At 33.9% G+C, this 23,938-nt stretch overlaps 1 protein-coding gene across 1 annotated transcript in view; it reads left to right on the forward strand.

The window, feature by feature from the left end:
- The window catches only part of LOC145668511 (sodium-coupled monocarboxylate transporter 1-like), a 50,669-nt gene that overhangs the window by 8,220 nt on the left and 18,511 nt on the right, over positions 1–23,938 (forward strand). Inside the window, exons 4-9 of the mRNA XM_081736480.1 lie at positions 9,411–9,476; positions 9,614–9,665; positions 11,477–11,544; positions 13,010–13,164; positions 16,732–16,872; positions 17,805–17,913. Coding sequence (XP_081592606.1) covers positions 9,411–9,476; positions 9,614–9,665; positions 11,477–11,544; positions 13,010–13,164; positions 16,732–16,872; positions 17,805–17,913 — 591 coding nt within the window. The remainder of the gene's footprint in view (positions 1–9,410; positions 9,477–9,613; positions 9,666–11,476; positions 11,545–13,009; positions 13,165–16,731; positions 16,873–17,804; positions 17,914–23,938) is intronic.

Here is a 23,938-nt window from a genome sequence, read left to right on the forward strand (position 1 = left end):
AAGTATCAGTGGCTTATTATTAAAAGAAAATTTAGGAAAAGAAGATTCACTGCACTATTTGTAATAGTCAAGAGTTTAAATTGCAGGAAACCCATACTGGAAGTGGATTAGAAATATAGGGTGCAGCGGGGTAATTCGAATAGGTGGGGAATTTGAATAACGTTAAGCATTTTGCCAGCTGGAGTAGAAACGCGGCTCGCCATGTTTGTGAACCTGTGGTGGATTTGTAGGTGGTAGTTTGCAGAAGTCGCTCTCAGAAGTACAAACTATTCCTTCGCTTCTGAAGGCTTATACGATTTTTTGTTTGCTGCAAGGTCAGTACGAATGTGTGTATTTTTAGGTCGTTATAATTTTCAACGTTGTTTCCTTAAGCTTTCCTTATTATTAACTGGATAAAATGAAACCGCTCTGGGTTATAATCGTATCAGTAGCATGTGGGGCATTGATATACTGTACACTGGCGTCAACTAATCAGCAGTATTCATACCACATTCTGAATGGAATATTCGTCGACTGGGCGGGAAATTTGGATAATTCAAAACGGGGCAGTTTGAATAGCAGTGAAATTAGAACTATAGGCCTACTATTTTATATTTGTTTGTCAAAAGCGAAAGCTTCTAGTGTTAACAAGGAAACTGCGAATTTATATTTTGACTTACTGGGAAAATTAATTAACTAGTATGATCTCCAAATGTGATAGCATGCTGCAATGCCAGAAGGTTTTTTTTTATACCTCCTGTAGTAATATTCAAAGGCGTACGCCTAAATCTGGACTTTAAAACCCAAAATCTCACTCACAACTTTTGTCCTTAGAGTTCTACCAAAGTCATGACATCGAAATGCTTTACCTTCCTCCCCACACAAGACACGTGTTATAGCCACTCGATCGCTCTGTTTTTAAGGCCCTTAAAGCCAATTACCACAAAGAGGCAACTATCTTGATTGACTAAAACCCGTGGTGAATGATTAGGAAATCTCAGTTCTGCAGTTTGTTCACTGAAGCCTAGAAGTGGACAGCTTGTGTTCGACTGGCAGTTAATGGGTTTATGTACTGGTATCTACCCGTTTAGTCGACAAGCTATTGAAGAATTTCGATTTGCCCCTTTGAAAACGTATGGCCTTATTATACATTTTGAGGAGCAGTCTTCTCGGGAAGAAGATCTTAACAACGCGCCTTCTTCTTCCGGTCATGGCTCTCCAAACTTTGTCCCAACGAAGCGTATAGATTAACCGATACAACAAGTGCTTCCCAGCCCAGAATAATTTTGTGTGCAGAAGGGACGTCGTGTCGCAGGAAAATCATGCCACTCAACTTCTGAAAATATTTGGGCAATGAGAATAAAACACCTCCGAGGAAAGACGCAAGCATCGTGTGCAACAAAATCCAAAGACACTACAAGAAAGAAGAGTGCTAATACAAAACCTGCCAAGAAAAAAAAAACAAATAAATGCTCGAAAGAAACTGATATCCTCTACCCTTTCCAGTGACGAAAATGTAGGCCTAAGTCTAAATATGGCTGCAGGCAATGAAAGTCAAACAAAGAATTGCTGTTTTTGCCTTCTTAATTTCTATTCAGAACGTTCTGCTAGAAAGGGAGACTGGATTCGTTGCCAGCGTTGTAAGACATAGTTCTACGAAGTCTGTGTCGGGGCAGAAGGTCGAAAACAGTTTATCTGTTGTTGTTGTTGTTAAATACGAACGATGAAAGACGAATTAACCAATTACGGCTCTTTGCCTTAGACAGTGTTCTGAACATTTTTTAGTGTAGGCCTACATTCAATAGGTGGCGCATATTTACAATTTATGTAGGCCTACTTCTTTTCATTCAAAACTAGCATATTTCGACTACCGTTGAAATTGCAATCTAACTATTAAATAGTTTATACATTATTTTTATAAGACTTGTTTATTTAGTTGGTTATTCATATTACCCCACTCGTTACTCAAATTGCCCCTCACATTTACGTTTCTCGAAATTTCGGCGGGGAAATTGAATACCTAAATTTTACAATGATGTGTCTCAAATACTATCTTAAGAAAAATTGTTAAGTAATAGTAAGGTTCAAAGTTTTTGTTCACTATTTTATATTTGAATAGCAATTACAGTTTTCGAGATATATGAGAAAATGTCTGAAATTATTCAAATTACCCCGCTGTACCCTATTAAGGTTGTTGCATGCATCCACCATCTTTGTTTTTAAGTCAATTCATTTACATGAGAAAATAATCTATTTTCTTTGTAGTGGACGGGGTTTTTAACGGTTTGATTTTTACAGATTTCTTCTTCAAGTCTAATTAAATATATCTTTATTTATAAAATTTAAATTATGTGTTATATTTATTTTTATTATTATAAATAAAACTTAATTTAAATAAAAGGAAAATTTGAATAAATCAGATGACAAACACAATAACATCACATCTTTCAAATTCCCATTAATTTCAAAGAAGATAAAATAATACGTTTTCATTCAAGTCAATGTGCTGAATAATAAGGATAAAGCAGGTACTTAGCGCCGATATACTGTTATTTATCCTAGAAAGATCCCTGATATATGATAAATGGTCAAACACGCAACAGTGGAATGACTACAGAAGACCAATTGGCACCCGCTATATAGCCCGGATCTTACTCCGAGTTATTTTCATGTGTTCTGAAAAACAATTGCAAAGAGTTGTCTGTTGCGACATCCGAATACAAAGACGGTTTGACAAGTGTCTGAATTACACATCTGAACACGTTGAAAAGTGGCGTTTTGCCTGTGCTTCATCTCGGGCAATATATATTTCAAGGTAGGTCTCTTCTTTGTGTTTACTGCCCTAGAGAGCTATCTGGATGCGCCTCGTAGTAAAACTAAAAATTTAGCCTCAATCAAATGGTAACATTGTCCTCCGATTCAACCATAAACTGAGTTTATTATTGAATAATAATAAGACTGGTTTAAGAACATCGCTTCGTACATATGACACAACCAAACAAATGGCGGAGGTGCTTGAAGAGCACAGTGGTGCTATTTTCTTAACCCAAATTGACAACAATTACCATTGGGTTGCATAATCTTTTCCCGAAACTGTTCTTGTTAGCAAATTTCGTATAATCTGGGGTTTCCTACTTCTGAGAAAGCAGAGTATTTCACATTTTATGAAACATTCTCCAATTAGAGGAAATTGAGCTTCTCAAACGAAATTTTGAATATTCCAGGCCAGGAGACGTTCCAATATGTGTCCCGGCCGTGTAACAGAGTCCCATCCAGTGTCACACTAAAGGAGACACTCAAACACAGCTGCAGCAATTTGCTCAAACATTCACTCAGAATTATTTTAATTGTGAACTAAGATCAAAGGTGACGAAGATTTTACAAATACTAATTGCCAGACAAAAATACCTAATTCAAGAGGGTAAAGAGGAAAGATCCCTCAAAAATCCATAATTTCTTTATTTGAATAATATGGTAAAAATATTTTTCCAACAATTTTAACCAAATTATTTTAGTTTGACGAACTATGGCCTCTATGTTTTTAGGACATCTCATTTGTCTTTTCTTCAGAACCAGGTGAGAAAAGAAAGTGTGTGAAATAATTTTACCCAGACCCGAATGTTTTAAAAAAAATATTGAGTGTTAATTTTCGTTTAAAAAGTGTATTCAATTTTCATGTAATATGGCGCATTTTCTTCTATATTTCCGAATCAAACCATCTTCATAGTTTTAGAATATTTCACGTTAAGGGGTGGAGCTCCTGCACATTTTTAAAAGAGTTGAATATCCTATGCTGACTAAGTTGTTATGGGGGGTTTTACAGGCGAGATTTTCATTTAGCGACGTTTCGGCCCACGAGGTTTTGGTGGCTTGAAATTTAAACAAGCAAGGTTTTGGACAGCAAAATTTTAACCTGCGGGATTTTGAGCAGCAATGTTTGGCCGCGAGACTTTTTTGTCCATAAATCATGCTTACATACACTGTAAAAAATAATTTCTTAAATTTCAGAAATCGTTTCTTATCTGTGCACCGAGACAATATTTTCTTAGAAATGATATTTAGCAATTCTCATTCATAAGGAAAGAAACAGTATATTTGCTCGTTTCGCATTATACAATCTCATCTAATTTTCTCCATTTCTCATTAATGAGAGTTTTAAACTCTCGTTTCTAAGAAAAGATATTCTCGGTGCACAGATAAGAAACAGTTTCTCAGACTTAAGAAAGTATTTTTAACAGTGTATGGTTGAAGTGAATCAATTTTAAACAAGAAGTCGAAATGTAGATAGCGTAGTACTGTTTTCAGTTGTTAATAAGATTTGGATATTTGAGAGAAAAGGGAAAACAAAAAGCCAGTAGGAATGTTCGTTTCATTTGTTCATACTATCTGCATAAGTATATTAAGTGGTCAGGCCGAAGTTCTTTTTCGTACTCTCATTTCTTGACTTAAGTTTCCTTTGCTTTACAGTAGTGAAATTCTCAGTAAACTCGCACAGACAGGAAACTTTTACACTCTTGACAGATTTCCTCGAGTATAGATAGTGTCTTTCTACGCTTGATGCGAAAGGTGATGAGTCGCTTCTTGATTTATCTAAACATGTTTATTTCCGTATCTTATGTAGCCGTAATGTCGAAAAGATATTTTAAAGTTTAGAACAATGACAAATTCTCATAAATGGAAGACTTTCTATCTTGCGCCAACACAAAAACTTTTCTAGGGGATATTTTGTTAAAAAGGAAATACATTACAATCCATATAAATAGTTTATTTATAAACTACTGTATATACAGATGCCATATTGCATTAGTTTACAAGACTATAAAGTATATAGTAGAGATTAGGGGATTTTATACGATAATGATATTCAAACTTCTTCCTAACCGCATGATTCGAAACTTCTGTTGAAACCTTTTCCCTATTTGTGCCCTTCCAGATGCTCATGGCCTAGTGAACACCCATTTTTAACGAAATCGAGCAATTACCATTAAAACAGAGAGTAAACTAACGTACCCATTATACATTGGTTCTATTTTCAGTACCGTTTTCCCAGCCATTATGTTCAGTCGTAAAAAGAATCGCTTTGATTTGTAATGCTTAAAGTTTAAATCCCTTAAACTCCGATTTGTATTAGTACCAGTAAACGGAGAGAGTTTGTATAGCAGATGCTTCATTATGTTTAAAAAAATCTTCACAGTTGTGACTTTTATAATGAGAAAGGTAAGCAAGTACTAGTTAATAATTCCCACTCTGGATCGCGGATAGAAATAACAAATAATTGTGTAATCTCGAAAAATAAAGGGAAAGAAACTGTAGATTTCAATGGATGCACAGTTCCTTGACTTCACATTCCGAGAAGTGTGTTATTCGTTCGTTAGTTTATTTGTTCGTTGCTTGTTCTTCCGTTCTACATCCAGATACCTAGAGTGCACGCTGTTCAACTAATTGGTATTATTATTATTATTATTATATTTATTATTATTATTATTATTATTATTATTATTATTATTATTATTATTATTATTATTATTGGTAGTAGTAGTAGTAGTAGTAGTAATAATAGTAGTAGTAGTGTAGTAGAAGAAGTAGTAGTAGTAGTAGTAGTAGTAGTTTTATTTCTGTACTGCAGTGATGACATTAGTTATATTTTCTTGCGAAGGTAAGGAGAGAGGTATAGAATTTCGGGGCAGTTACTTTTTAGTTTTTTCTGTATCAAGAATAATAGCTTTATATTATTTTATCTACGTTACAATACACTATGTCTTGTGGAGAGGAAGTCAGCGGGAAATGCCCGCTTCGTGCTCTCCTGCAGCGTCTTCAATGCTATATTGTATTTCAACAAATGTTGTCTACCAAGGAAAACACACAGTATGACTCAGACAGAAGCAACTTGTGACAAACTCCAGGACAACTTCTATAAATATGAAGTAAATAATAATTACAAAGTAGATAATAATAGTCGTAATTCTATGGGATAAAGAACAGTGACGACGCCAGCTATAAGTTCCTAGGGGGGCAAAGGAGAGGCAGATACATTTTCGGGGGGGAGGCTATTTTCCACACCAAAAATCACATTTATTATGTTTGACTTACTTTACATTGTGTATTTTGCTGTTGTTTTTATATTAGGCCTATATAATAAACTTATTTCAAGTAAAATTTGTAACTAACAGATAAGTAACGCCTGTACATGAAATATTTTTCAATGCAACTTTTGAAACCTAAATTATATATATATATATAATTTACGAAGGGCTGCTGAAAATCAAGTAATCCAACCCAGAAGGAGTGTAGGTACTAGGTAGAAAGATGAAACTAGTTTTAAAAAACATGTTTTCAACAAATTTTCATATTAATTATGAAGTTCTTATTGCTTTCTCAGGCCTCTGAAGTGATTATGTGTGCCCAAACAGCGAATTTCACGAACATCCAGATCCGAACTGTTATAACATTTTTGTTCCGCCAAGGATAGTTACCAAAGTAAATTAATGAGAAAATCAGTGAAACACTACGGGACTCTCCTCCATTATATACAGTGGTGAAGAAGTGATGGCTTAGTTCAAACGTTGCGGTTTCTCAACAAATTATGCTTTACATCCAGGATGACTTTACATCCAGTGACTGTTCCCGAAGTCATGGATGCAATTTGTAACATTATTCTTGAAAATTGCAGCATATCAACCAGTGGTGGATATAACCTGGGGCCGGGGTTCTTAGGCCTCCCCAGTTTTTGAGTGACGAACGATATACTTATTATAGTCTGAGGTCTGGCTGCAACCCCTTCCTCAGTTTTTACCGTCTCAGTAAAACTTGTGTCAGAGATTGTGGGCATTTCTTTGGAACGCGTCGGTAGTATAATTCAGAATGGCTTGGGTATGCGCAAGTTCTCGACACAATGTGTTCCCAAAATATCTGTCAGAAGAATAAAAGAGTGACGGCATTAAGAGAAGTCTTCTTCCAGTTTGAATGTAATGCTGATCATTTCGCTCACGAATAGTAAACATGGACAAAATATGGTTGTATCACTATGATCTTGAAACGAAACAACAGTCAATGGAGTAGTAGCACTCATTTCTCCCTCGCTCCAAGAAGTTCAAGACACAGAAGTAGATTGAAAAACTGTTTGCAACATTCTTCTGGGACAAGTATGGAGTCATACTCATAGACTACCTCCGCAACGGTCAGATATTTAATTGAGAATCTCTACATTACTCACAAAACTGAAAGAAAAATTCAAAATTCAACACCATGGAAAATGAAAAGAGAGGAATTCTGTTCCTTTAAGAGTATACACCTGTCCATCGAACCCTTGCGAACACAATTAGCATTGCATAATCTAGGATTTCAATGTCTAAATCATCATCCGTATTCCCCAGATTTAGCTCCGTCTAACTATTGCCTGTATTTATTTCCCAAACTTAGATCTGATTGAACTTTAGATCTGATAAGGGTAATGTTACGAACAGTTGTGCGAGGAAGTCTCCAGATTTTTTTAACTTCTGCAAAACTGGAACACTGTACAAGGTAGTATATTGAATCTCGGGAGAAGTGTAGAAGAAGTAAAACTGCACGTCATGTCAGTACTTTGAAACAAAATAAGTAAGGGAACAATTGTATATACCAATTACTAACTAAATATCAGCACTCTGACAATACGTTTTATTGGGAGCTAAAAAAATAATCGATTTAATTCCATACATTTATTATTATTATCATTTGCAGGATGGGAAAACACAACTTTTTTTCCTTCAAAAAATTAAGCCCTGGTAGTCGCAAATTAAGCTGTTATAAGCCCATCCTCCGAATATTGAAAGCTGAGAATAATATTTCAGGAAATGAAAGTATAGAACCTTTAAATAAAACAAAATATGAAACTGAAAACTTCAAAACTGGATAAATACAAACAAGTTATGTTATTGGTTTTAACTTTCTTTTGTTTCTAATCGAAGTTGATCCAATGAGAAGAAAACAAGTCGATCAAATCTACTATTGTTCGCTAGGCACAGTAATTAAAATTCATAAGAAAGAACTGTAACTAAAATTTACCGGAAAAGGCGCTAAATTAGAAAACAGAAATATGCGTGCATACCCAGACGCTCAAAGAAGAAAGCTTGAGTACTAATCTGCCACATAGTAAATGCATAGAAAGTATACTACAATTTGACAATGAGATTGGTTATGATACCGATATAAAATACTATATGTAGAATGTTTTATGATTGTAGGAGTCTGGGGGGGCAGTCTGGATGACATTCAGGGGGGCAGGAGTAGCCAACAGGGGGGGCGCTCGCCCCCTTGCCTCCCCTCTGGCGTCGTCACTGATAAAAAACCAGGTTTATTGTACGAGAAATAAAACTTCCAGGGAACCTATCCTGTACAGAGTTAATCCACTCTGAGTTGTATACTTGCCTTCATAGAAACCTGTTAGAATAGCATTCATATAGCAATAAAACAAAGTATTGGTAATATAAGAATTTGTCATCATTACTATGCTCTATATATTTTTTCTCCTACTTTCATCTTAATCGTCCCAGGGTCTTTTTTTCTACATCCATACTTTATTATATGTATGGCGACCTGCACCTTCTATGAATTTCTAGATTTTCTAACTTTACAATTTCGTATGATTGTTCCTCCCTTTTGCCCACCCCAACTAATTTTTTCAAACCATTAGTTTGGTAAACTGTTAGTCTCTATTCTTCTCTAAGCCTCAGTAAACAACTTTCATATCCATTCAATATGTCAGGCATGATTAGGGCATTCAGAGTACAAGGAATCAAATTCAACCACCAAAGTTGTAAGAAAATCAAAGTTACGTAAGTAGATGGAAAGGTTATGTAAATCCTTACGTAGATGGCAAAGTATACACTGCTTTTTATATATTGTAAGAGTTATTACCATATCTGGACATGAATTTTTTAACCACATTAAGGAAATTTACGTAGAGATTCTGAGGATGAAATATGTCCAAACTGACCGAAAAGTAGATTTGCTTCCTTTGTACACTGAACCCACCAATAGTAGCACTTTCGACTTCCCGCTGAAGCAGTCCATGTTCACTGCTGTCATATATCTTTTGTCTACTTTAAGCCTACACTGCTGAAGTATGTATTTTTTGAATGATGTATGTGTGACTTCCTTTACAAAGATATGAATCAGCACTCCACAGTTTTTCGAATTTGAAATAATTCGTGTTGAAATGTAGCATTTTCACGACTTTGTACGCCCCTAGCTATGAAACTATGCACGTTTCCCTACATGTCCATATCATTTTTTTAAAAAATTTATTCTAATGTGATAAAACACCTCTTTTAGTTTGTACGTATAGTTCATTAACGCCCTTCGTATACTACTACAATATACAACTATTTGTAATAATGTATAAATAAGAATAAATAATAACCAGTAGTAATTATAGAAATATTTTTTTTCAGTACTTGGAAAGACGATTCAACAAATCTGTGCGTATATTTGGATCAGGTCTCTTTCTAATATTTCTGGTAAGTTCTAATATTAAGTAACTATTCTCTTACATATTCTATATTATGTATACAGAGGTATTTTCTTTCAAGTTACGTATGTAGTGCATGAAGTACGAGTTACATGTTTCAGTGAGAAATTTATCTTTGAATTTCAGTTGCTGTGGACAGCTGTTGTTGTTTACGTAGCAGCTTTGACATTTAACCAAGGTATGTATTAAGTAGTATTTTTAGATCAATGGCTTGAAAAGTTGTTTTATTATGAAAAAAAATATTTTTCTGTCAATCCAGCTTAGAATAGGAATTTTTGAGCTATTTAAAAAGTCAATTTATTGCAGAAATAATTGTATGTTTCTCCTTGTTTTCGTTATAACACGTACAATCATTTAATCACCGTATTCTGTAAAAGGAAACATGAAAAAAAATCAAGAACCAAAGAGTCCGTTGTGAATAGATAAGGAAAAATCAATAAATTCAGTGGGCTGTCTAGTTTCAAATAGGTGTTTGCGTAGATATTAGAGTAATATTCTACTGCAGTGATTTTGTCAAAGGTATTAATATTATAAAAATGTAATGCACTGAAAATGTAATAGCTAGATTTTGTTACACGAAGTTATCATTTACAATTTGTAGTTCATTTAATAACGTGTTTCAGGAACTAAAAGAAAAGTGTCATATAGAACCATAGGCAGAACAAGCATAAGATTATATGCGGCTTTCAGAGCAGAAGGGAGTAAAATTCAATTTTCAAAGCTGTGAGGAACACACATATATATATATATATATATATATATATATATATATATATATATATATATATATATATATATATTTACGATGTACTTGAGTACATTTTAAAGTTAACACTAATTTTTACATTATAAGAGTTGTTTCAAATATCTGAACATGAATCTTTTAAGCTCTAAAAAAAGCTTCAGATACAGATTTTGAAGAGGAAATATATTCAAAATTACGAAAAGAAGATCGATCCCCTTGTGGACTGAACGTACCAAATGTCGCATTTACAGAAGTCGAGCAGAAGTAAGTTAAAATCTATTTGGCAAACTTTTCTATTTCGAAGTTATTGACACAAGAGAACGAGTTATAAACTTAATTTTATACTGAAAGAAGACAAAGAAAGTTTTATATTTATTTCTTTGTTCATGGTAATATTTTCTTTTCTGACAGTTTTAGTTACCGAGACCACAAATACATTACGATAACATGTATAGCCTTCAACAGCTACAAAGTTGTTTGGCAACGAAAAAGATACAGATAATAAGTTCGCTTACACAACTTATCGTTGAAGGCAAATAATACATATTTAGGTAATACAATACCATTTTGAAAACCAATCAAGATATTTAGCCTTGGGTTAAGCATATGACTTAAAAAGTACTGTATGTTACAAAGGCATTTTCTTCACCTTCCTTTGTACAAAAGTATTTTCTTCCTGTATATAATCCCTACGAGGAATGAAAACGATAAGAAAATTATAATGATAGTATCATTACGTTTATTTATCATGAAATGTAATAATAAAATATTTTCGTTTTTCTCTCAAATTAATTTGGAATTTGATTAGTGTTATTTCCTTTATGTTAATTCTAATTACACTACAGGGTGGCCCAAAAGTAGTTATACAGTCCCGTACTGATTGCTCATGATATTTTATAACATTTATTTATTCTTAACCATACAGTATTGACTTACATTTTTCATTATTTGTTCTTAATTTCTTTTCACTTATGCCTTAAGCTCGAAGCACACCGAAGGAAATAAATTCATTATCTTAATAAATTAAAATGTTATACTTGATTGATGCTGATCGATATACATACTTTTGAGCCACCCTGTACAACGTCACTGTGCCTTGCACCAAACTGCACATGAACATTTTTAAATTACAGTATATTCCCCCTTAGAAATAACATCACAAGCTCAATGTTCAACAAAAGATGTTATAACAATGTTCAACTGTCGTGTGTATGCATATTTATTTTATTTTATTTTATGTTTAGTCGCAGGACTAAATATTCACCTAGTGACGTCAGTTGTTACGGGTGTCTGCATGTTTTATACCTGTGTGGTAAGTATATAATCAATTAGATAAGTATGATAATATTGCATTAAAAAGATAAATTCTTCTCAATATACTTATCGATAGAGTTGGACTAAATGAACAGTTGTCTATTATTTGAATAATTCTCAAGTTTTAGTCTAAAAGTACTGGGCACCCTATTACCGACAGTAAAGTGGTGATGTAGCTAATTTGAAACTATTATTATGATTATTATATTACAGAAAGTAATAATTATGTTTCTTAGGTAATAATTATGTTCTGTTGCTTGAGGTTTATGTTCAATGTGTGATAGTCGAGAAAAGTTAATCAAATTCGAATAAAATACTGTATTCTTTTTACCACACACTTGTGTCTCTCAATATCTTCTGTGAGTTTTGTGAAATCACGACGTTAAAAGGTAATGTTAGGTAACTATAAAAACTAAAAGCGGGCTTTTTGAGTAAGTACTTACAGAAGGTTAGAAGTATATAAAAGAAAAGAGGGTAGTTTGAGAGGGATAAGAAGTCCATGAAGTTAACAGCTGATCTAATATTTAGAGGAAAATACTAGAGGCAGCAGAGAGGTGTTATTTGCAAATTTGTACCGATATTATGAGAAAGAAAAACACGACAATCGAAATTACTATTTTGAAAAAAAAAAGAAAGAAAATAAAAAACGCTTGTTGCCGAGACAAGACATTTAATGAAGAATTGAAATAATCTCTTGTTAAGATATGAAGAGTGAAAGAGAATTTGGACTCAGACAAAAGGATATATGCTTCGAAGTTTTCACACTCGCTTCTCAAAGCAACATCAAACATCCTTCGAAAGACAATGCATTGGATAATTGGTGTTCTTTATTTTGCAAAATAAATAACAGGAATATAATTGAAACTGTGTCACAAGGAACTTAGTTCTGTAGACAATCTGAAGTACACTTAATTTGCAAAAATACAATAATACTTTCTGTTTATTCTTCTCTAGTTAACAGTGTCAAATTCATTATTATTTATAAATAGATTATTTTATTTCTAATAATTATAAGCATAAGGAATTTGAATTGTTGTATTAAAATGTCATGTAATCTTCATAAGCAAAAGTGACGTTAATATATGTATCCAAATAGTTCTGCTGAATTACAAATATTTCCATTCGAGTGTGTGAATCAAACAATTGCGTAACATAATTAATTTTCAGTCTAGCACAACCATCATTCAAACAAAGGAGTAATTAAAACTAGAATGTCATTTTCATTTTTGAAGTATAATAAGAATACATCAAAATCTGATCTTCTATGACCAAAATTTGCTATATTGCTTTCTAAAGCAACTAGTCTTATATTGAATTACATTTATAAATGATATTTCTATAGTCAAAATATAAGCCTTTGATATGTAATTTAATTTACACATATTTTATAACACGCGAGCAGTTTGCTCTAAAATGGCTGAATTTAAGACTTACATTTTTTTGTTTTGTTTTGTTTTAAACAGGGAGGTTTGAAAGCTGTTGTATGGACTGATGTGTTTCAGTGTGTTCTAATGTATGGCATATCACTGTATGTGGTAATAAAAGCTACTGCTGATGTTGGTGGAGTTCAAGTTGTTTGGCAAAGAAATTACGATAGTGGCCGACTTGATGTATTTGAGTAAGCTTCCCATCTTGATAAGTTTATTGCACGAAACGTGTCATAGTTATTTTATTAATTGTTTATATTACATACTTTCATTAGGCTTGTCTATAAGTATTTTTTTTTAATTTATGTCTACCATCTTTGTAGGTATTATACCAGCTGCCAAAGAATATGTGACGAAATCATTTTCATATAACTATGAAGTGATGAAACAAAGGGTGACGAAAGAATCGTGCTATAGACTCGTCATTGGTGTAAGAAGTTCATTTCTCACGGAAAAGAGTAAAAATATAAATCACAATGTTTTCAATCGACGAAATATATATTTTGTCTCTACGACATAATAATAATAACCTTCCCCGCTGGTTTAGTGACTAGCTCGCGCCTTCAGTGCACGATTCCGTCTTAAGATGAACATCCATGTCTCAAATAGGATGAACTCCAATTGAACTAACCAATAATAATAATAATAATAATAATAATAATAAATTATGTACACCTAGAAATTTATAGTTTTCAATCGCGTTTCAGTATATCTGCTCTGAAGTTGTAAATCTACTATTGGCAACACCGATTCTTTTCTGTTTTCATTCTTTTGCGAAAACACTAGCTAGGAACGAAGACAAACAGAAGTGCACGGAGAAAAGAGGATTTTAGCGCAAAAGGGTACAAGTAGCAGAAGTAAGCCTAAAATGTAGTATTTGACATATGAACCTACCCTTAAACGTTATGTAATCAGCTGCTGGTAGCTAGTAGTCCTTTTTTCAGTATGTTTAACTATGCTACTGAAGCAGAAGTGTGATCCTACAATAGACTGGCTAAGGGAGGAAAGGATACCTTTTTAAAAAAATTATTTGTAACGAAACCGCTATAATAAACATATTTTTCTTTAGGGAGATTTATAATGTTTCGTGTGAAACATTTAGTGTAAAATGATATATATATATATATATATATATATATATATATATATATATATATATATATATATCATATTACACTAAACGTTTCACACTTTCGTAATGTTAGTGACCAATATTGATAATAAAATCACCACGAAAATACATGTGAGTCTTTGTCGGTAAGTGGCGCTCAACCTTTCTGCCCGTAGATATCCAGATTCGACTTCCTGTGAGGGTGGAAGGGCATTGCTAGGTTCGTTGATTTGAAATTTAGAGTCTTTTTTTCAAATTCAATTCGTAAAACTATCACGCTGCACTTCATTTAATAATAATAATAATAATAATAATAATAATATAAAATTCCTTGGCATTACAGCCTCAAACTATGATCTACCAAACGGCTTTTAGCTGATTGAGGTGTAGTTACCAGACCAACCTCAATACGATTTTTATTGGATTTCTAGGTCTACCAGAATATATGTAGTTGAGTTTGTATAGTCAGCATATTGACCCCAACGTGGTTGGTAATGGGTTTCTAGGTTTACTAACCGACTGTGGAAATTTGCCTTGTATGTACTCACTCATTTTATACTATCACCATCTGCTCAGTTCATTGTACACTTACGTGCTAAGTCTCTTACATGTTAGTACGGACTTTGACTTAACATACTAACATCAACAGCCCTGACCGTTGTCAACCACCCCCCACAGCCCCCCAAACACATACACACGTACACACACACACACAGATATATATATATATATATATATATATATATATATATATATATATATATATATATATATATATATATATATAGTGGCGTATGTAAAATTGTGTTTGAGGGGCTATGCACAACATGTGAATAACCACTTATATTTTTTCTCTTGGGTTCCGACAAATTTTAGATAAGTTGTGCATATAACAAATTTATTTCGAGGGAGCTTGAGCCCGAATATGATGTCTGAAATTTGAAGTTATTTTGTATTGAATGATAAATTGATTACAATTATCCGTAGGAAGCGCACATAGACAATTCTCTAGGCATGAAGTTATAGATCAGCTTTAGCGTTCTGAAAATACTTCTCTGTTTGCATTGTAGGGATCATGTTTCTGTTTTATTTATTTATTTTTGTTCATACTTTCTACCGAAATGATCATCATATCCTGATGAATAGATTTTATCTATTTAGTTTACAAAATAAATATATTTCATTTTCAGTATCATAGATATATAAAGATACTCAGACCTCTAGCCTGTCCCGAGATCCGAAAATGACTTGTCGCCTTAAGTCCAAGAAGAATCTTCCACGTCCAAAGCGGAAACCATAGTCAATTGTTGACAACCGAAGAATATCGTCTTCCTGTCATATGCAGTGGAAGCTTCTAATGGTGGATTTTCTCTACCTTTCTGTTTCCTGAACATAGAGAAAAGGATAAAAGATACATTCTGATTGACTAGTTAATGGTTAAATAACTTACACAAGAAACAAAGAAAATTCAGAGGAAATTAAAGCAAATTTTCAAAGAGGATCGCATCAAGAATAATCAAAATAAAGCAACTCCTCTTTACCCATAGAGTCTATAGGAAACGAATAGCTATATTACTTCATATCATTCGTTAACCAGATATATTTTATTGTGCTAACATGTTTCATAACCGATTGATAAAAGTGGTGTTTATAATACAATATGACAATTGCAATACAAAACATCGAAAGCAAACAATAATTTCTCAAACACAGAGCTGATAGTAAGGCCAGAGCCGCAACTAAGGGTATCAGGGGGCACGTGCTTCGGAACGTGGTTGCTGGGGATTCTAAAAGAGCAATATATGTACATTGAAGGGGCACCAAATTTCGTGTTAGCCCCATGCGACAAAAGCCTTAATTGCGAGCTTCCAGAAGGCATAGTTCGTTTTGTTGCCTAGCTGAAAGGCAAATGCATAAAAGTATAACCAATATGCTATCTATCTTGCAGTATCTTCTATAGCTCTTACCGTTCAGCGAGTCTAATATTGTCTAACGTATCTTGCGACAAAAAATATTTATTTCTTCCAGTGTATCATTGTTGCAGAATCAGTTGCAAGCTACTCACAGTATACATTCGTCAGGCCTCAGTTATTTTTTTCCTTGACACATAACATTTAGATTTGCACATTTTCTTATATTGTGTTGTTTCCAAGTCTAGTAAGGAGTAAATATGTTTGCTTTACATCTTTAACCCACATGCTGTTTGCAAATACTGCCCGGTGTTTCTGAACCGTTCAGTAATGAGATGATGCCCTTCTTCTGTCATGGGTAATGTTACGTAGGATTAATTGCTTCTCAATGGATCTCGGACAGAATCTATAGAAATGCTATCACTAGAGGTTACCAGCTATATGAAGCCAGAGGAGTCAGGCAATGTGGTATAAGTTCCATTTGTACGCAATTTTGCAATATAGTATAAAATAGACAGTGTGCTCTACAGCCCTTTATATTTCACGAATGATGTATCCAAGTTTAAAGTGTGTAGCGTCGAATGAGAAAAAATATAGATTGTGGTAAGGTCTTGCGAATTGTAGACAATTGTTTACACATTGGATTATTTGTTTTATCACCCACCATACATGAATCTCTGATACAGCTGCAAGTATGGGTCTGCTTTTTACATATATTAACGAACTTTTACTTTCAGTTTCGATCCGAATCCACTTGTTCGACACACAGTGTGGTCTATAGTTCTTGGGGATATAATTTTTTATTTGCATCGAAGTGCTACAAATCAGCATATGGTTCAGCGATATCTTGCGTTACCAACTCTCCGAGACGCCAGAATGTAAGTAACTTCACTGTATCTACTTTTAGAAGCAAATAGATAACCTGTTAACATGACAAGATGATAGGTATTTTTGCAAACTAAAAATCTCTCGTTCGGAAGGATATTATTTCTGTCTCTAGTGACATGTTTAACCGTATGAAGTCAAGAAAGTGTATTGACTCCTTTTACAAAGTCACTCATAATTATATTAGTTTACATTACATAATTATATTAGTTACAATTAATCAAATTTGGTCCCTGGTGTATGTTTGATGTAAAATTATAAATAACTATAAAATGACTTTATATATGTTATATTTTCATTCTTCTTTTGGCATTCCGAGTGTCATATATTGATTATATTAATAATGCCTTATAATTTATAATCTTAATACCTCAACATCTTATCAGTATTTTTTCTGTGAGCAACATTTGAAACGCAGGAAACAAGATTCACAATAAGAGATCATTAAGAGAAAGTATGAATGCTATTTCAGTGACAATCAATTATGAAACTACGAAGTGCACTACATTTACATTGCAAACAAATTACAACAAAAATATGTTACGTAGGCTTATATAATATATTAGTGAACGAACTTCAGCTATCAATACTACTGTATATTAACACAATCACTGCATGTGATCCTTACTAGCTTTTAGTTTAACAAATGCTTAAAACTCATCGTGCTGAAGGAAGTAGGAACGAACATTTTAATATTAGCATGTATTTATGTTTCACATTATCTCTTTATTTGAAATTTCTCATCAGCTCTTTCAATCTGGTAGAGGAATACTAGCACCAAAATAATGTCTAAATACATATCTAATTATCCTGTGCAAATTACAGCATGATTTATTAGTTCTGTTAATTATAATTATCACAAAAGGTTTGCTATATAGTTTTGCTGTAATATTAATAAAATGTTCATTTTTATACCATTTTGCAGAAGCTTGTGGATTTCTACAACAGGAGTAGTACTCAGTTTGACTCTCTTTTGTTACACTGGTATGGTTCTGTATGCTGCTTACTATGATTGTGATCCTCTTACCACAAAGGTAACAGTGTTATAATGTCATATTGGTAAGTTGAACGGGTTTCAATCAGCATATGAGATTATAACAATGTATTATTCATACTAAAGTACATATTTTAATATTAGCATTTTTGAAACGTACTTGCTAAGGCAGTTTTTGTTCTATTGGCTGAACCTTAAAAATTAAACAGATGTGGATGTATGAAATGATGTAGTGAAGAAAGTGGAAGGAAGCTAGGAAAGTCTGATAAATCCCACATACACAGTATTTGTCCATCACAAAATTCGTTTCGAGTGAATTGTGATCAAACCAAGGACCCCATGTGCCGGAGGTGAGCTCACTACTACAGAGTCACCGAGGCCCAAAACAGATAGCAAGAAAAAGAATCTTGAAATCGATTCAGTGTCTCAGGAATATGTTCCAAGTGCTGCGTTGGCCCTATATTTAAACGGGAAATGATAGAAACATTGACCATAATGGATATAGAACAACAACGGTAACATATATCGATAAGCGATGTTATTAAGTAAATTTAGGGTCTAAAGAAAATGTACTAATTTCATCTACGCCTCCTTACTCAAACCGAATGTGGTATAAATTTGCTACTACTTCTGAATTCAATTTTAATCTCTATAGAACATAAATAGTCGGAGATGGCGAGAAGTGGTTCCTTGGAATTGATTTAGCGTCCCGTCGATCGATAATACGATATATCTCTTCCATTAACCCTTTCTTCAAACAGAAAATTGTAAAAATTAAGTTTCAATTTTTAATAGTGGTCGCCATAAAGCAAAAACGATATAGCGAGAAGCGATCTTTTGGAGTCTAATCACTGTCCTAAGAATAGGTTCATATCATCCGGTAACCCTATATTCAAACCACAAGTCATATAAATTAATCTTTTCCGGTTTCAATGTTAATTGCCATAGAAGAAACTAGATAACGCCAAGACTTTTTTTTAAATCGATGAACGTCTAATGAAAATGGATATACATGTACTGAAACCCGAAGTGTGATAAATTTAATACTACTTCTGGTTTCAGAATTGATGTTCATGAAGCGAAAATAGTAAAAGATAGCAAAATATGACTTTTTTAATATCGATGGGTGTCCCGCGAACAACTTTCATACTGATTTTCTTCCTCTATACAAACCGAAAGTGGTGAAGTCTATGGTTTCCAGTTTCAACATTGATCATCATATAAAAAAAATAGTAATGCTATTTTTTGACTTGATTCTTCTATTGCATGCAAAAGTGGTTGAATGGACTGGACTTCTGATGTGAATGCCAAATCCGAAGAATAAATCACATTTTCAGCTTTCTCCTTGTACTGAAGGTGGAAATAGTAAAACCTCATACTTTGAGATTCAGTACTGATGCCTACATTCTTATTTAAAATTTGTTCTACAAGAGTAATATTTATTTAAATTAAAAATTAGACATTATAGAGAAAATTTTAAGAATTCAGAATTTTTAACATTGTTCAATATCAATATTGTTAATTTACAAATCCGTTTTTAAAAACCAACAATCAAATGGTTGCTAAGAAATCACTTTCTCATGTTATTGTGGCTAGCATTCAGTGCATTCAGGTAATAATTGTCCACCTGTTTTTATCTTATAGTAGTAATTTACAGAGATAGTAAGAAATATTTTTTAACATGGATTCAGTGATATTTTCCATAAGTAGAAGCTTTGCTTTGTATATAATTACATACACACTACAATGTTCCTGGATATGAGAATAAGGAGGAAACAAGGAGTGATATACACAGAATGGTACCCAAAAAGTTGCTCGTCGGGAAACTATTGCCACACCAAAAGTGTTGTGGATCACTCTACCAAGAAGAATTTCATGAATAATATGGATAAAAGAATTATGCAAATAAGCAGTCAAGAAGACAAAGCTGAACAAAGTATACAATCATTCCATAAGCAGCTAGAGAATGATAGAAAAAAGTTAAAGTACAGAAGATGGGAGAACAAAACTGAAGAAAGAGAAGAAAGAAGACGAGAAGGTGAACGAAGTGAAGGAGGGACAGGAGAAAGAAAAATGTGGTGGGGATAGAAAGTTTGGAAGAAGAAAGAAATTATTAAAAGAATGCCGAAGAAGATGGGAGGCATATAGAAAAGGAAGCAAGAGACTACTAGAAGTAATAAGTTAGAAAAGAAGGAAGAAGAGAGAAGAAGAACAAGGCACATTGGTGGAGAAAAAAAGGAGTGATCTACAAAATTCAGTGCAGTGAGTGTGAAATGTGTTATATTGGACAAACTGGAAAGAGACTCACTGAATGTACAAAGCAACATTAAGATGACGTTAGGTTAGAGAGGGACAAAAATGCTGTCTACAAACATATAAGGGACACGGGACATGAAGTAAATTGGAAAGAAGTAAAAATTCTAGGACAAGAAGATAGAAGCATAATCAGAAAATGGAAGGAGGCACGATGTATTGAAATGGAGGGTAATAAAGCGATGAACTAGAATGCAGGACTTAACATAGACCAGAAGTGGAATAAATTGTTAGAAAAGCTGTAAGTATAAAATGTGAATATATATATATATATATATATATATATATATATATATATATATATATATATATATATATATATATATATATATATTGATTGATGCACATCTTGTATGTGTGCATATCTAGGTGTAATAGTGTTTATATGTTTATTTATTAATGTATATATGTGTAACCCGTGTAACGTGGGTTCCTGTCACCACGGCATGGCGCGTCCTCAGGTTGCGGATCGAGGAGAAGGCCTCTAGATATAAAGGTTAGCTGCGAATATACTGAATAAGCAGTAGCGGACAGACGACTAGGAGTGGTCCTCCAGCTTGGGGGTTTGGGTAAGGCTAACACCCTCATCCTGTAAAAAAAGGTACTTGTTCAGAAACATTCACAAAAGCCTCGGACAAGGACTGATAACTTGGCACGACATCAGCAAAAGAAAATGGACATGAGATTTGGAACATGGAATATTAGAAGTCTTTATAGGGCAGGCGCGTTAAAATCTGTAACGAGTGAGTTAGAGAAATACAGGATGGACTTAGTAGGAGTTCAGGAAGTTAGGTGGGAAGGAAATGGATCTGAGAATTCCGGAAATTTTACGTTCTTTTACGGGGAAGGAAATAAAAATCACCAGTTAGGAACAGGGTTTTTCGTTCACAAACGAATATTACCAGCAATTAAACGGGTTGAATTTGTTACTGACAGACTTTCTTTTATTACTCTTAAGGGACGGTGGTGTGATATTATTGTTTTAAATGTACATGCTCCAACTGAAGATAAGGGTGACGACATAAAAGATTGTTTTTACGAAGAAGTGGAACGGATATTTGACCAACTCCCGCGATACCATATGAAGATTCTATTAGGGGATTTCAATGCGAAGGTAGGACGAGAGGATATTTTCAAACCGATTATAGGGAACGAAAGTTTGCATAAGGAAAGTAATGACAACGGTGTTAGACTCGTGAACTTTCCAACATCCAAAAACCTAATCGTGAAGAGTACAAAATTCCCACATCGCGACGTTCATAAATACACTTGGACATCACCAGACGGAAAAACACATAATCAAATTGATCACGTTTTAGTAGATAGAAGAAGACAATCTAGCATAATTGACGTCCGGTCGTTTAGAGGGGCTGATTGTGACACTGATCACTACCTGGTAGTAGCGATAATACGGGAGAGATTATCGTTGAATAAAGGTAATATTCAATGTCCGAAAACGGAGAGATTTAATTTAAAGAAATTAGAAGAGAGCCAGGTAAGAGAGGAATACCAGATCGAAGTTTCGAATAGATTCGCGATTTTAGAAGACTCGGAGTGCACTAGTGTTGAGGATACTTGGATTGAAATTAGAGATAGCATTAAAAGTTCAGCAATAGAAAAATTGGGACACGCGGAAATACGTAGGAACAAACCATGGTTCGACCAAGAATGCATTAAACTAGCAGAGAAGAGAAAACAGGCAAAATTACGGTGGCTACAAAATCCGAATGAAACAACTACACAAAATTTCGCAGATATCAGGCGGGAAACTTCCAAAACTTTTAGAACAAAGAAACGGGATTTTTTGAAAGCTAAAATTAAGGAACTTGAAGATAATAGTAAAAATAAAAATATTCGGGACATGTATAAGGGGATCAGCGAATTTAAGAAAGGCTATCAACCTCGTGCTTATATATTAAAGAAATCTGACGGAACAGTTCTCACCGATACGGATAGCCTCTTAAATACATGGAAAGATTTCTTTGACGATTTGCTGAACACGCAGCCAAAAACTAATGTGCGTGGAGAAAAGGAGATACACACCGCAGTACCGTATATTCCAGAACCCAATCGAATAGAAGTGGAAGCCGCTATAAAGAAATTGAAGAAACATAAATCTCCGGGTGTAGATGAAATCCCGGCTGAGTTAATTTTAGCTGGAGGCGAAAAATTGTGGAACAAGATACACAAACTCATTCTCCTTATCTGGAACAAGGAAGAATTGCCACAAGAATGGAAAGAATCAATCATTGTTCCAATTCACAAGAAAGGCGACAAAACTGACTGTAATAATTATCGAGGCATTTCTCTTCTGTCAACATCCTATAAAATACTTTCAAATATTCTGTTAGCAAGATTGACCCCATATGCAGATGAAATTATTGGAGATTATCAGTGCGGATTTAGACGAAATCGATCAACTATCGACCAAATACTTACCATTCGCCAAATACTCGAAAAGAAGTGGGAATACAATACCCCGGTACATCAACTATTTATTGATTTTAGAAAGGCGTACGACTCGGTTAGGAGAGAAACATTATACAACGTTCTTACTGAACTTGGAATACCGAGAAAGCTAATTAGATTAATTAAGATATGTTTAAGTGAATCCCAAAGTAAAGTCCGGGTAGGAAAATTTTTGTCCACGAGTTTTCACGTCGAAAATGGCCTGAAACAAGGAGATGCGTTGTCGCCATTATTATTTAACTTTGTGCTGGAATACGCTATAAGGAAAATCAAAGATAGCAACCAAGGCCTAGAGTTGAACGGCATTCACCAGGTTATGGCATATACTGATGATGTAAATTTAATAGGGGATGATAGGAGAACAATAGAAATAAATGCAGAGATCTTATTAAACGCTTGCAGGGACATGGGTTTAGAAGTAAATGCAGAGAAAACTAAATACATGGAAGTGCGTAGGGACCGTAATACGGCAAATTGTGGAGGCGTTAAAATATTAAATAATGCTTTTGATAAAGTGGATACTTTCAAATATTTAGGATCAATATTAACAGACGAAAATCATATTCACGAAGAAATTAAATGTCGATAAAAGCAGGGAATTCGTGTTACTATTCGGTTCAAAATCTCTTGTCGTCGCGAATTCTGTCGAGGAATTTGAAGCTTAAAATATATAAAACGATAATCATGCCTGTTGTTCTGTATGGTTGTGAAACATGGTCGCTTACTCTGAGGGAAGAACATAGACTGAAAGTATTTGAGAACAGGATCCTGAGAAGAATATTCGGACCCAAGAGGAACGAGAATGGGGAATGGCGGAAGCTTCATAACGAGGAACTACATAGTTTATACGGTTTACCCAACATTGTTAGGGTCGTCAAGTGTAGGAGGCTTAGGTGGGCAGGTCATGTAGCTAGAATGGAAGAAAGTAGAAACGCTTTCAAAGTCTTGACTGGTAGACCCATAGGAAAACGACCATTAGGAAGACCTAGGCGCAGATGGGAGGACAATATTAAGATGGATCTCGCAGAGATAGGAATACAAAGTAGAAACTGGATGCAATTAGCTAAGGATAGAAGTCAGTGGAGAGCTTTTGTGAACGCGGCACTGAACCTCCGGGTTCCATAGGCCATAGAGTTAGTTAGTTAGTTTTAGTTATATATATATATATATATATATATATATATATATATATATATATATATATATATATATATATATATACAATTATTTACTTTATTACTTACGTTAATTAATTGTTAGTTTAAATTAGTTTATTTAAGATC

Source organism: Thermobia domestica, chromosome 13 (assembly GCF_964235325.1).
Source record: "Thermobia domestica chromosome 13, izTheDome1.hap1.1, whole genome shotgun sequence".
Classification (NCBI taxonomy): domain Eukaryota; kingdom Metazoa; phylum Arthropoda; class Insecta; order Zygentoma; family Lepismatidae; genus Thermobia; species Thermobia domestica.